At 40.5% G+C, this 15,379-nt stretch overlaps 2 protein-coding genes across 5 annotated transcripts in view; both read right to left on the bottom strand.

Moving 5' to 3' along the window:
- Positions 1-15,379, bottom strand: part of LOC307133598 (craniofacial development protein 2-like) — a 1,416,430-nt gene that overhangs the window by 365,111 nt on the left and 1,035,940 nt on the right. The gene's annotated exons all lie outside the window — the stretch shown is intronic.
- Positions 2,873-15,379, bottom strand: part of clcn1a (chloride channel, voltage-sensitive 1a) — a 37,955-nt gene continuing 25,448 nt past the window's right edge. The window contains exons 14-24 of one of the 4 annotated variants that reach the window (XM_079829651.1): positions 13,598-13,708; positions 13,150-13,363; positions 9,991-10,124; positions 9,480-9,670; positions 9,244-9,325; positions 8,990-9,075; positions 8,597-8,641; positions 8,298-8,402; positions 5,864-5,950; positions 5,296-5,780; positions 2,873-5,115 (exon numbers count right to left, since the gene is read on the bottom strand). In XM_079829651.1, coding sequence (XP_079685777.1) covers positions 5,301-5,780; positions 5,864-5,950; positions 8,298-8,402; positions 8,597-8,641; positions 8,990-9,075; positions 9,244-9,325; positions 9,480-9,670; positions 9,991-10,124; positions 13,150-13,363; positions 13,598-13,708 — 1,535 coding nt within the window. In that variant the 3' untranslated portion in view covers positions 2,873-5,115; positions 5,296-5,300. Of the gene's footprint in view, positions 5,781-5,863; positions 5,951-8,297; positions 8,403-8,596; positions 8,642-8,989; positions 9,076-9,243; positions 9,326-9,479; positions 9,671-9,990; positions 10,125-13,149; positions 13,364-13,597; positions 13,709-15,379 lie in introns of all 4 variants that reach the window. The other 3 variants (XR_013817523.1, XM_079829650.1, XR_013817522.1) reach the window with 3 other exon arrangements.

Genomic DNA, 15,379 nt, shown 5'->3' with positions numbered 1-15,379 from the left:
GCCGCAGTGTTGTCCGTCCGGACCAGAACGTGCTTGCCTCTGAGCGGCACTTTGAAGCGGCTGAGTGCAAGACGAACTGCTAACAACTAGAGGCAATTGATATGCCATTGCAGTTGAGGCCCCGTCCACAGACCCGAAACTGCAAGCCCGTTGTACGTGGCACCCCAACCCGTTGATGAGGCATCCGTGGAGACAACAGAGTGCCTGGACACTTGTTTTAGGGGAACTCCTGCCCGGAGAAACAGAGGGAAACACGGGGGCGTTCGCCTCCACTATAGTCGTGAAGTGAACGCCCCTGAACTTGGGGGGACGCCGGGCGAACTGAATCGCATAGCCGAGTCTGATGGTACGGAGGAGCCACCGAGACGGGCTGGGAAGCGCTAGCCAGGCTCCCAGACTCCGAGCAAGGGGGATCATCGGCACCACAGACGTACCCGCAGCGGGGCAGCGAGGCGGAACGCAGGGATCCGGCTCAGACGGCATGGGAGCGGCCCGAAGCGGGATCTGAGTGTGCTGTGCAACACTTACCTGCATCCGCGGAGGGCACATGCGAGTGTGGGGAGGCCGCTTGTGTGCGTCCCGACAGCCGGCGTCCCCTGCTGGCGAAGGGAGAGGTACTTGAGGGTGGCGAGGCATGGGAGCGTCGACCACCGCCAAGCGCGCTCTCTTGGCACCCAGAGATATTGGAAACTGCTCTTTTATTGATGTTTTGGGTGCCGCTGGCACTGGGACCAGCGGCGGAACAGAAAAACAAAAGATTTTCCCCCGGCCCTCCTCCGGGGGAAGGAGTGGTGCTGCAGCCATCTCCCTCAGAGCAGTTTCCTCCATCTCTGGGCGGCCCGTCTCAGGGTCGCCTGTGACGACGCTTGCCACCTGGCTTGGCAGCGGCCTGAGCGGGCTGGACATCCTTCCCACGGCCGGCCCCACGCCGTCGGCTGGTGGAAGGCTGCTGCGGTGCCTTGGCGGGGGCGGCGGCGGGTGGACGTCCTCGGCGACGAGTAGTCGGAGGCGCTGCCGCCGTCGGCGGGTTGGAGGCAGCAGCGGGCCGCCGGGGCAGGATGTGCTTTATCGCCTCCGTCTGCTTCTGGGCGGCCGAAAACTGTTGGGCGAAGCTCTCGACCGCGTCGCCGAATAACCCAGCTGACGAAATGGGGGAGTCCAGGAACCGATATTTATCGGTCTCCCTCATATCAGCCAGGTTAAGCCAGAGATGCCGCTCCTGGACCACAAGTGTGGACATCGCCTGACCGATGGCACGGGCGGTGACTTTCGTCGCCGTCCGGAGCTCCCGGAGGAGCTCTGGGTCAGGCCTACCCTCGTGCATGTCAAGGAGTGCTTGGGCCTGGTGGACCTGAAGCAACGCCATGCCATGCAAGGCGGACGCAGCCTGTCCGCAAGCCTTGTAAGCCTTCCCAGTCAGACCGGAAGAGAACTTACAGGCCCGGGACGGGAGACGCGGGTCACCGCGCCAGTTAGAGGCGGTCGCCGGACACAGTTGCATCGCGACGGCGCGCTCCACTGGCGGGATCCCCACGTAACCCTTGGCAGGCCCGCCGTCGAGGGTAGTGAGGGGGGAGGAGTCACTCGGCCGGTTTCTGGCAGAAAAAGGTGCAGTCCACCCGTGAAGCTCTTTTTGTGAGGAAACGCTCTGTGCTGAAGCACTCAGGGGGAAACGCGACAGCGCACGGGATTGTGTGCAGCCCGTGCCTGTACTCAGCAGGAAAACACGCCCAACCAGACCAACAGATTTGCTGTTGCTGTAATAACAGCAGTTTTTCTCTGCTTGCACAGGCAGCCGATGAGTCAGCGCGTATCCCGCTGAAGTGTGCCGTCTCTCCAACACGCGTCTCCTGGAATCTCCGGTTCTTTCTTTTGTCTTGCTGATAGCAGCGATATACTCATTTAAATGAATGAGAGTCGTCTTCATCTGCCGTTTGGCTCCGAAGTGAATGACAGCGTGCATTCGCTCTCGCTTCCTGTTTATACCCGCGGCGCGGGGCAGAGCGCGAGATGCAAATCTCGCACGCCAATTGTTCATTGGCCGGTTCTAGATAGCTCGAAGCTGAAAGGGGCTCCCAGAAGTGATCCCAATTCGTCGGTGCGTCCAACGTACGTCGAACGTGACCGACTGAATGGGAACTAATATTCACTGGATGGTCATATACCTTTTCACCACTAGATGCTTTAAACCTAAAAATAAATAGCAACTGAATTTAGGCTAATAAACAGGCTCTGTCCTTTAATATATAAGGGCTCCCTATATATTTTACAGCAATATCTTCAATAAAATTTTAGTTATAATTGAATTCATTTAAGGACAGACACGTTTTTTTTCAGTAAACCACCGTTTAATAAAAATAAATAAAAAGCAATTTTGTAAAACTGCTGTACCGAACCCGTACCGAACCGAGACTTCAAAACCAAGGTATTTAACAAACCGTCAGTTTTGTGTACCGTTACACCCCTAATAAACAGTTGAGAAATAAAATTCATGTGTAACAGTAAATTGGATCTGTGTTGCTCTTAGGGAGACAGCAGCCTAATAAACCTGCTGCAGTCTTTGTTTTAATGTTAATCACTCACTGCTCTTGACTGAATATTTATTTGTAACTTCAATAAGGATTAATCTATATTTAATGTAGACAGTGAAGACTATACAGTGCTATAAAGTGCTTTACATTTGATTATTAATTTCCTCTACCTGAAAATTACTGTTGGACTTGCCTGAAAAACATGAAAAGCAGTGTTTATTTTATTTGTATTTTGTTCTATTGTATTTGTGCTATTGCTCGTGATTTGATTATTTGTTCTTATTTTATTACTTGTCTTGAATAATATTTGAAATATATATGAGTTTAGGCTAGTAGTTTTTGGTGTCACAACCTTATTTATTAAGGTTATGGGTCAAAAACAATGAAGACAATCCTTGGCATTCAGCCCTGTGAAGGAATCATCCATCTTCCCAACATGTTCCCATATTCCACATCACAAACAGTAATCTAAAAAAGCTATATAAGCTATAAAAGTTTTTTTTTTTTAAATTTCAAATTTGTCACTGTTTATTTAATTGATATTAATTTCTGGAAGATATCAAGATTGAAAGGTTTTAGAAATGTATCTTTACATAAATATATACATAAATAACACTTTACAATAAGGTTTCTTTAGTTAACATTATGTATTAATTAACATGAACTAACCATGAGCAGTACATTTGTCACAGTATTGATTTGTTAATGTTAGTTAATAAAAAATAAAGCTCTTCATGGTTTGTTCATGATAGTTCACAGTGCATTAACTAATGTTAACAAGATTTTAATAATGTATTAGTACATGTTGAAATTAACATTAACAAAGATTAATAAATGCTTTATAAGTGCAGTTCATTATTAGGTCATGTTAACTAATGTAGTTAACTAATGAACCTTATTGTAAAGTGTTACCAAATGTCCTTCCTCCTAAGGGAAACTACACATTTGAAACACAATGAGACAAAAACATCAACCTTTCGAAATTGCTTTATAATACATTTTCTGTCAATATCTCATCACGTCAAGAGGGAAAGAGATGAATGAATAAATAATTTAATAAATATGACAAAAACAAACAAACTAAATAAAATAAAGTTCACTGACTGAACAGACACAAAATCACATTTAAATTAACTGAAACATTTCAACAAGTACAGTAGAACTCATGAACCAACATAGTTTGTTCATAAACAGCAGAGTCCTTGGTTTAAAGACATGAGAGACACCTGAGAGAGAGCTTTGAGAGAAAAGATTGATAGATGACACCAGGACATGAAGGGTTTCATTAAGAGACGATAGTGTGCACACCCTGAATTGTAATCGCTTAAAAATGTATAACTAGAAAAGGGCATGAGGAGAATGGGTTTCAGGTGAAAAGAAGGTTCAGATTTTGAAATGGTTCACAATGTGCCACCTGCTGGCCACATTTTGTTTCAGATATTTTTGACCACTGTAGAAGTATAATGCAATGAAATGTTGCAACATTGTTGGAAACGTCTTGAATTTGTTGTCAATTTTTGCACATTTCATAACAAGGGTTCACACCCTTTAATAAAGGGTGCATATGAAAATATCCAGGTGTATGAAGACTTTAAGTGCTTTCATGAGGTCTGAAAGAATGTCACAGACTGCCGCATGTAAACCTGATTCAGCATTATAAGCATCATTTACATCACCAAGGAAAATGTTCATGTTTTGGCTCTCTGATAAAATAATTTTTTTCTTAACCAGGACTTTCCATTTTTGTTTTCAGATTCCCACTGAAAAGACGTGGAAGGAATATTTTATCCTCCTTAACTCTGGGACCATTTTTGGGGATTTCCGCCTGGATTTGGCCTACCCAAATTGAAAAGCTTCCCACACATACATTGGTCTAAATACACAATTTTGGTGTAATTTTACAGGAATAAGGAAAATAAAGAATAACGTGTATAACTCCCTGTGTGCTCTAGCACCCTGCAGACAGTTTTGGCTGGTTCCACTAGATGCCAGCAAATACTGGAAATGTTGTCTGTATTATGTTGTATGTAAGATGTATTATTATTCTTATTACACCTCAGACAACATATACTTAAATGTTTATCACTTTTAGCAGTGTTTTATGTAACTTCAATTTGGGTATGCCAAATTCAGGCAGAAATGGTCCCAGAGTAATTTAGTGTAAATACTAGTATATAAGTTAGTATATCCAGAAAGTAGATGGTACCACATATGTGGTCAGAGCTCCTCCACAGACATTTAAAATGTAAAGTATATACTTGATACCCTTATCAGGGTCCTTGGAGTTTAAGAGGTTAAGCAGTTTTGGGCACCAATTTGACCATAATCTCAATAAGAAAGTTTCATGATACATGGTACATATTTCTACAGGGGCAGTTTACATTTGTTTTTTACAGATTTCTTTGTTAGAAGATTTTTTTTGTTAGGCCAAGTGGGAAAAAAGGCAGTAAATGTACAGAAATATTCTGAGAAAGAAAAAGAAGGAACAATGAGAAAAAGAGGAGAAGAAAATGTGCATAATTTTTAAGAGGAAGCTAAAGAAAAGAAGAGAAGAACTCTTTTTCTTGTTAGTCTTCTTCTTCCTCTAAAGAGAGAAAGAATTTATTTACAAAAAGAGAAAATGGGAAGAGGAAATGAGTGGGATAAAAGAACAGACGTTTTTAAAACCTTTTAAACGAGCAATGAATAAAAAACATGAAATCGTTATATAAAAATAAAAGTGTACAAACGATCACACAACAAATAAAAGAAAAACAAACTTTACTTGTTCTAAAGGGGCTCCTCGTCCTCGTTTTCTTCACCCTCTTTGTTTTCGGGGACGGACTGCAGGGTGGAGAGAGGGATGGGGGGTGGACAGGAGGAGGGCGGCAGGGTCGGGCTGCTATTGGCACTTCCTGCCTCACTGTCACTACTTCCTGTGCCGCTACTGTTACTGCTACTGCTCCTGCTGCTGCTTACTGTCGTTGTGCTAGTGCTGTTCCCCACAATCACCTCCCGTTTCACGCCCTCAATCCACACCTCCATCTCGTCCGTCCCTCCCGTCACTGGGGCCGCTGAGCTGGGGGAATGAGCGTGAGGGACCACGGGTGCGGACAGAGGCGAGGAGGGAGCTGTGGTGGAGACGGGCGAGGATGGAGGGGAAGAGGCCTGAGGGGGCTTCGCAGCTTTGCGAACGGTGCCACGAAAACTGGCCAGAGGGGGGCGCAAACGCACGCCACTGCGTGTTGAGCCCTCGATGGCTTTTTGGAGCTGATGAAGAAGAAGAAAGAAGGGTTAAACAGTCAAGAAAAAGACAAATAACTAGCAATGACAACAGATGAACAAGATACTACCTCTTTCAGCGCCACCACTCCCACCAGTTTTCCAGTATTGGTTACATAGGCATGACTGAGGCCCAGTAAAGAGAACAGGGTATGAGTCTGGTGAAAAAAAAGGTGAAGATTTTATTGACCTTCAAAATCCTGAATGTTCTATTCTAGATAATTCAGGATTTTAAAGGTATCAAAAAATAGATGTGACATTTACGCCACGGTTTCCACAGCTAAGGTTTGTGGGTTGATGAAAAGCTAATGATGTCATAAAAATGTAAAAAATAAAATCAATGCCTCATTATAAAAAATAAAATGCCATGTGGCCATTAACGAACATCAGAGAAACATGAACATGCGAATGTGTTATTGAATTATCTTAACGTAAAATCTGTTTTTTTCAGGACAGAGGGTTCTTCAAGTAAATATTTTAGGTCACTGAGGTTCCCAGAATTAAATAAAGATAAGCAGATAATTATTTAAAATATTAAGTCATTATATTAATTTAATGTAATTTAAAATTATATAATTATTTTAAAAAAATAATAATAAACTATATATATATATATATATATATATATATATATATATATATATATATATATATATATATATATATATATATATATATATATATATATATATATATATATATATATATATATATATATATATATATATATATATATACATACACATACTATTTTGTCAAAATGAATTAAAAATAACATCAAAAACTAAAGTTAATGAAAACAGTATGAAAATTGGTATTAATTTTGAGATTTGCTAGATTACATTTAACAATGTTATAAAATGTATGTTTTTAAAGATTGACTTTGAGAGTTAGAAGACGGCAAATGTAATCTAAATTTAAAAATAGTGGAAAACAGCATTCAAAATTACTGTACACACACCTAAAGGATTATTAGGAACACCATTCTAATACTGTGTTTGACCCCCTTTTGCCTTCAGAACTGCCTTAATTCTACGTGGCATTGATTCAACAAGGTGCTGAAAGCATTCTTTTCTTGCAGTTGATGGAGATTTGTGGGATGCATATCCAGGGCACGAAGCTCCCGTTCCACCACATCCCAAAGATGCTCTATTGGGTTGAGATCTGGTGACTGTGGGGGCCATTTTAGTACAGTGAACTCATTGTCATGTTCAAGAAACCAATTTGAAATGATTCGAGCTTTGTGACATGGTGCATTATCCTGCTGGAAGTAGCCATCAGAGGATGAGTACATGGTGGTCATAAAGGGATGACATGGTCAGAAACAATGCTCAGGTAGGCCGTGGCAACGATGCCCAATTGGCACTAAGGGGCCTAAAGTGTGCCAAGAAAACATCCCCCACACCATTACACCACCACCACCACCAGCCTGCACAGTGGTAACAAGGCATGATGGTTCCATGTTCTCATTCTGTTTACGCCAAATTCTGACTCTACCATCTGAATGTCTCAACAGAAATCAAGACTCATAAGACCAGGCAACATTTTTCCAGTCTTCAACTGTCCAATTTTGGTGAGCTCGTGCAAACTGTAGCCTCTTTTTCCTATTTGTAGTGGAGATGAGTGGTACCCGGTGGGGTCTTCTGCTGTTGTAGCCCATCCGCCTCAAGGTTGTGCGTGTTGTGGCTTCACAAATGCTTTGCTGCATACCTCGGTTGTAACGAGTGGTTATTTCAGTCAAAGTTGCCCTTCTATCAGCTTGAATCAGTCGTCCCATTCTCCTCTGACCTCTAGCATCAACAAGGCATTTTCGCCCACAGGAATGCCGCATACTGAATGTTTTTCCCTTTTCACACCATTCTTTGTAAACCCTAGAAATGGTTGTGCGTGAAAATCCCAGTAACTGAGCAGATTGTGAAATACTCAGACCGGTCCGTGTGGCACCAACAACCATATCATGCTCAAAATTGCTTAAATCACCTTTCTTTCCCATTCTGACATTAAGTTTGGAGTTCAGGAGATTGTCTTTACCAGGACCACACCCCTAAATGCATTGAAGCAACTGCTATGTGATTGGTTGATTAGATAATTGCATTAATGAGAAATTGAACAGGTGTTCCTAATAATCCTTTAGGTGAGTGTATACAGTATATACAATATCAGCCGATATCTATACATTTTTAAAAATCTATTATCGGACATAAAACCAATATGGTTCAGATAGATCATGAATTCATCACTATAGTCTTCTGTAGATCTGCTTATAGCTTAATTTATCTTGTTTCATAATTGATGAACTTTGTAACATTGACACAGTTATTGAACTGATCTGAATCAACACTGAAGACTTGAGCTGAATAATGGAACTAATGTCTTCTGTATGGCTCCTTCATAGCTGAAACTGGATTTGTTTGCAACGTTATTTTCCTTTCCGTTTATTACTGTGACACAATCTATATTGTATAAAGCGTATAAATAAGTGACTTGACTTGGTACATCTCTCACCTTATGTAGTGATGTTCTCTCCACCAGCTGGAAAGGGGAGGGATCTATTCTGATCTGATCGATATCCAGAGGTTTGTCCATCTCGGTCTCCTCCCAGGCTTTGATCTATGTGAACCAGACAGAACCAGTTTTCAACTCCACTATGCTTTATTTTATTTTAGCAACTCATTAGCATTTTTTTTAAATCTACATTGGAATTAAAATAACCAACAATATGCAGATCCTATATTAATATAATTTCCCTTCAAGCTCAAATGTCTAATAGGATTTTTTTTATTGAATTGTGTTATTGATAATACCTGTTCTGGTGTCATTGTGTCGGTTAAAGGTGGAGGATAAGGCTCCTAGGTTGAAAAAATGGCAAGATAATTCAATAATATATGACATGGTGCATTTGTTCCAAGTATTCCAACTCATTCATATTTTAGAATGAGCATTTGCATATTGACACATTCTATGAAAGACTGTTCCCTTTAACCGCACATGTCCTTGAAAAACTCTGATGAATATTAATGCAGACCATTAGCAATATATTTGCTCTTCTCATTTTATCGACCTTTTTATTAAAATTTCATGCATGCTGACAATAATTCCTTTTGTGCCCTCCAATTCACTTGATGGAACACACACACGCACGCACGCACGAACACACACAGGTTTTCATAAGGGACCTATAAACACAAACAATGTACCTGTGGCTGACCTTCTGTGTGTCTTTCTGAAGAGGACGAAAAGAAGTTACGTAAAATTCTCCCGAAAGACTGGGAAGGGCCCTTATCTAGGCAAGAAGAGTAGGAGAGAAGGAAAAAACGAAAAAGACGGAAGGTGGATTAGAGGATGAGTATCACTTATATTGCCTCAAGACTCTTGTTCAATAGAAGTGCTTGCCTGAGGTTTATTTAGGTTTTTAAAAAGGATTGGTTATGTTCGCTGAAGAGTTTCTCACCGGGAGACGTGTGATTGGTGGATGGTTCTGAAGGTTTGGGGGGAGGCAGAGGGCCATTTCTTTCCTCTTGAACTGGTATCGTCTAAACATTCACACAGAACAATAAGTACAGACTGTCATTTTGAAAAGGCATCCAAAAGCTAAATTTCAGGAAAAAATATTTCTTAATTCTTCTTATTATATTTTTTAATAATGGATGGATAGACAGATAGATAGGATCCTCTCTTTGCAGATACCTTATCATCTTCATTCTCCTCTTCTTCCTCCTCATCAACAAAGGCAAAGGATTCCCAGCTGATTTTGGCACAAGGCACCTGACCTTGCGAGCTTTGTCCTTGCATTAGGATCCGCCTCTCTGCTGACAGCCACCAATCACAGAGAGCGAGAAGCTCAGACCTCTCAATGCTGCCCAATAGAATCATAGATTCTGTTGAAGGTGAAGTGAGTTCAGAATCCAGTTACATATGAGCATTAAAATGATTTCAGACACTAGGGCTCTGTTCCAAAAACTATACTTTCGAGAAAGGCCTTATTTGAAATTGTACAAAGCAGCAACTTCATGTTGCTAAGCTAACACCATGAGGTTGATAGCTTAATAGTTTTCTGAACAGAGCTTGAGACTCTTTGAGTGGAACAAAATAGAAATACATAGCTCACCTAAGTATACTGCTTGCAGCTAGAAAAATGTCATAATGAGAGGTTCAATTAGAGTCAGGAAATTGTCTAGATCAGGCTGCGTGATTTTACCTTTTGAGTCAACCAGCGGGAAGGTTTTTAGAGAAGTTGAGTCCAACAAATGCAATACTTCTCTGTATGTAGAATGGGAACATAAAAACTTCACTTTCCTCACCATGATGTCCTCCACAAAGATATTATATTGGCTGGAAAACAGAAACTGAACGTAAGACCACAGGGTGACATGGTTTCAAAAGGTTAATAACTCTAAATCAGCGGTTCTCTGTTGGATCACAGGTCTTTTCTGACAACAAGAAAAACTATGCTTAACCCCTTAAAGGTGCTGTATGTACGTTTTTGACTGTACTAAAGCATAAAAATACCATAATATGTTTGCCGATATTTGGGAAACATGCTGTGTTCACGTTTCTCCGAAAAACAATGCTACAGACAGTTATTTTAGTTTGAAATGTCGGAATGCCTGTTTTTGTTGACAACGCACGTTGCCAATTTACCCAATAGTATTTCGACACCACAGGCTGCCAGTTGGCGGAAAACACAGAGTATTTCTGCCTTTAAACAAACTGGGTCAGAGATCGCAGATTCTACCCGACCTAAAAAGCCTCGGCATCCATCTAAAATCTCTATGAACTGGAGTATGAAAATGTGTATAAATCAACTCATTCCTTGCCTTCCATTATCACTTGCGATGAGTGTTGTAGCCTATCACGGCATTTCTGTTGAAAATAATGACCAGTCATATGTTTAATTTACCAGGAATGAGAATCCATATCGATTAAAACAATACTTATACTGTATAATATTTATACTGTCTCAAAACGCTGAATTAATTTTAGTGCAAGTTTACGTTTAGTCAGAAGTTTTTTTTCATGAGACTTTGTGGTTTTCCCTACAATTAGCCTATATATTTAACACTTCAGTACAAATAAAGTAAAAAAAATAGATATTTTAATGTTATAATAGTGATTTGATGATCTATAAAAATTAATAAAAAAAAAGAGAGAAAAAATGGCTAATGAGCCAATAAGTGTTCCTCTTCCGCCATCTACTGGTTAGTGGTAGGCCTAATTTCTTTTATAATTTAAATGTCGTTAACGTCCGAATGTTATTTTATTATACTCACATAAGCATTCACACCAGGTGAATATAAATTAACGATTCTAGCATATACAGAATTTAACCCAAGATAGAAGTTTTAAATAGTGTTTAAAAAAAACAGGGCAACCAATTTAATTAAACTCTTTTTATCCAGGCATTATTCATATTCATTATTCATAGGCGTTATATGTTATTCCTTGACTTCATAGAAACGCTTTCGACAGAAAGATCTCAAAGAGACTAAAAACTGTTGAAATATGACCAATAGCATCTGGATATAGTAGCTGTTGCAGTGCTGCTCACGTTATCTAACTCCAGTTAGAGTCTAACGATCTATTATAACAATAAACATTAACCATAACGCGCTTGTTAAAATACCACTTCTATTAATATTCCTGAGAGGTCAACTAATGCCATAAAATCTCAAAATATGCAGTAATTTCATCAATTTGCCAGTGAGTGTGCTTGAAATACACTGAAATGAATGGGGTTCAATGCTGGAACTATTGGTTGTTTGGAACTATTGGTCGCTCCATGACACACTTTACTTCCGCATTCCTAAGTTCCTATGGAAGTCTATGGGAGTGTCGTAACTCTGTTTTTCAATGGCTCTGGACAGCAGTACCCATTTCAAACACTAGCTGTCATTCTTACATGCTGCACCTTTAACTGTCACTGCCCCACTACTTTAATCGCCTTTTTTCATATCACATATTTTAGTAAGCATCATAAATTGATATAATTCGAAAGCTTACGAACTCAAAATTCACCCTGTGAAAGCCGTTTTGAAATTAGACGTTGCGATACTATGGAAACGGTACTCTAAATTCCTTTCGTGGGCTCCTCCCCTAGTGGCCGTCGTCAGGTTTCATATTACAATATTTATTTGAACTACTTTATCATCAAAATCAGATCTTTTCTTATCTTGACAAAACGTATATTGTCGGAAAGGTCTCCAGGTTCCATATTTTGTGACCGTTTTTTGATAGAAGTGATATTTGGACATAAATGTATTTTTTTGTTTACAGGATAACATTAAAAAAAAAATCAATGGAATATGTGTTACACCCGGTGGCTGTTTTTGGTACAACGCCTAAACAAAATCATGGGAACTAAATTTGAAACACAGCTTGGATAGACATATGGCTTTGATTTTATAGTAATTTGAGTGTAAAAATTATTTGTCAAATATATATTTTATATACAATAAAAAATATTTAGTACAGTACATTTGATTTACAGTAAATTTTAATTTCCATAACTTTTTCATACTTTCATTTTTTTGAAGTGCTTTCACTTCAGCACTTCTGAGTGTCTTCTTTAAAACAAACCAAACAGACCAAACTAGGTTTATATTCCAAAGCATTCTTGAGTTACAACCATTTAAGGTTGGATAGTGCATTTTCACGTCTATTCTCAAAAAGGGGGGTGACAGTGAAGCTTAATCCAAACAATAAATGCTATTCGCCATATGCTATTCGCCATACAAAGCTGCGTAGTTAGTATACCAAATAAATAGTTGTATTAAGTTTTAATCAGCATATTACTAATACAATATTAGGTCCAGAGTTTGTTAGATTATAGAGTGGTACATTCAATTTCTGTTTGTTGTCGGTATTCTAAAGATTGCACAATATATATGTACCATATTGGCCAATATTAAAAATGTAATTTGGGTATTAGTATGTATTAGTTGTGTATGTGTATATTGTCTATGCAATTCATATTAATGTTAATTGTCTTCAAATTTGATTTTAAGGACATTTTTGTGTGGGTCACTACTATGTAAACTCTAGGTCCTGAAGCAGAACCACTGCTCTAGACTACAAAAAGGTGGATTAAGACGCAGAGCACATCCTTGATAAAGAGGTATGAATAGCCCAAATCTAATGAGTGTAGAGCGGCTCAGTGTTAGCTGGAAGGGTGCCAAGGCTTCATGTTGCCGCCCCTTGTTGACAAGTGTATTTACTAATAGCTCCCGCTGCTAATGAATCACAAGGACTTTGAGGTGCTGTCAGCACACGAGGGTGAGGGAACCTGGCTGCGCTGTGAGCCAAGTTTGTTTGTCACATACGTGGAGCCACAACGATGCAGTTTGCATTGTCTGCACACCTTATGTGACCAAAGCCCAGTTCGGGGAGATAGGGCAGCTTCTTGACCTGGATGATGGAGTCGTACAGTGACGGTTGCAGACCTTGAGCTACCATGTTGGCCAATATGACGGCGACCATCATGGGAAGGATGTGAGAGATCTGACCGGTCAGCTCGAAGCAGATCACTGCTGTGGAAACGGTGTGAGTGACGGCTCCCGTCAGCGCCGCTGCACCTTCACGGTAAAAGAAAAGAATAGACAGATAGAGTAACAGGACAGAAAAATGGAGTGCTATAAGACAGGGTCATGACAGGAGTGACATAATGAACGGGGAGAGTATGGACACATGCAGTGGAAGATCAGAGACTAAGAGAAGATGGGACAGGAACAGGACTGACATCATCAACACAGTATGAGCAAACAGTAGGTAATAGTGGTGGATCGGAAGAGGAGGAAAGGATGACTGACCAATGACAGCGTACCCTCCAGGGATGATGCGGTACAGTATTCCATCAAACAGGATACCGTGAGGAAAGAGAGTTGCCATGATCTCACCCACTAAACGACCAAATGCAGCACCTGTAAGAGGAACGTCAGAGAATATATGAGCCCAGTGTATTATTGATAAAATAAAACAAAACAAAATGTAGTTGGCTAAGTTTCATAAGTGTAAAGTTAATTTACATATTTACAGTGTGATCCAAAAGTCTACTACTAGTATGTAAAATATTTTTGTATTACAACTTATATTATCAGCATATCAATTTGAGAGAAGTTTGAAAAAAAAACCCTGATTATTTGATAAGTGACCTTGAAATGTTGCAGTCTCTCATTTGTTTATTTATATTAAAATACACTCTAAAAAATGCTGAGTTAAAAATAACCCAAGTTGGGTTGAAAATGGACTAACCCAGCAATTGGGTTGTTTTAACCCAACGATTGGGTTGTTTTAACCCAGCAATTGGGTTGTTTTAAGCAAACATTTAACCCAACCGCTGGGTCAAAACAACCCAATTGCTGGGTTAGTCCATATTCAACCCAACTTGGGTTATTTTTAACCCAGCATTTTTTAGAGTGTAAGACGAGGTACATTAATCAACATTCATACTATATTGGCAAAAGATTTGGGACACCTGCCTTTACAGGCACGTGAACTTTAATGACATCACATTCTTAATCTGTATGGTTTAATATGGAGTTGACCCACCCTTTGCCGCTTTAACAGCTTCAACTCTTCTGGGAAGGCTTTCCACACGGTTTAGGAGTGTTTTTATGGGAATTTTGACCATTCTTCTAGAAGCGCAATTGTGAGGTCAGGCACTGATGTTGGACGAGAAGGCCTGGCTCGCAGTCTCCGCTCTAATTCATCCCAAATGTGTTCTGTTGGGTTGAGGTCAGGACTGTGCAGGCCAGTCAAGTTCCTCCACACCAAACTCACTCATCCATGTCTTTATAGACCTTGCTTTGTGCACTGGTGCGCAGTCAGGTTGGAACAGGAAGGGGCCATTCCCAAACTGTTCCCACAAAGTTTGGAGCATGAAATTGTCCAAAACGTCTTGATATGCTGAAGCATTAAGAGTTCCTTTCACTGGAACTAAGGGGCCAAGCCCAACCCCTGAAAAACTCCAGAGAACACGTCTCCACTGCTCTAGAGTCCAGTGGCGGTGTGCTTTACACCACTGCATCTGATGCTTTACATTGCACTTGGTAATGTAAGGCTTGGATGCAGCTGCTCGGCCATGGAAACCCATACCATGAAGCTCTTTAAGCAATGTTCCTGAGCTAATCTGGCTAATCAGGCCACATGAAGTTTGGAGGTCTGTAGCTATTGACTCTGCAGAAATTTAGTGACTTCTGTGCACGGTGCGCCTCAGCATGTGCTGACCCCGTTCTGTGATTTTCCGTGGCCTACCACTTCGTGGCTGATTTGCTGTTGTTCCCAGTTGCTTCCACTTTGTTATAATACCACTAGCAGTTGACCGTGGAATATTTAGTAGTGAGGAAATTTCACAAATGGACTTTTGCACAGGTAGAAGCCCATCACGATACCACGCTTGAATTAATTGAGCCCCTGAGAGTGACCCGTTCTTTCACAAATGTTTGTAGAAGAAGTCTGCATGCCTAGGTGCTTGATTTTATACACCTTTGGTCATGGAAGTGATTGGAACACCTGAAATCAATGATTTGGAGGGGTGTTCCAATACTTTTGACAATATAGTGTATGTAAATGTAGCCCTTTGCCTGATGATG

Source organism: Gobio gobio (assembly GCF_949357685.1).
Source record: "Gobio gobio genome assembly, chromosome: 11".
Lineage (NCBI taxonomy): Eukaryota > Metazoa > Chordata > Actinopteri > Cypriniformes > Gobionidae > Gobio > Gobio gobio.
The sequence above is the reverse complement of the archived record's forward strand: the minus strand, read 5'-3'. Positions and strand labels throughout refer to the sequence as shown.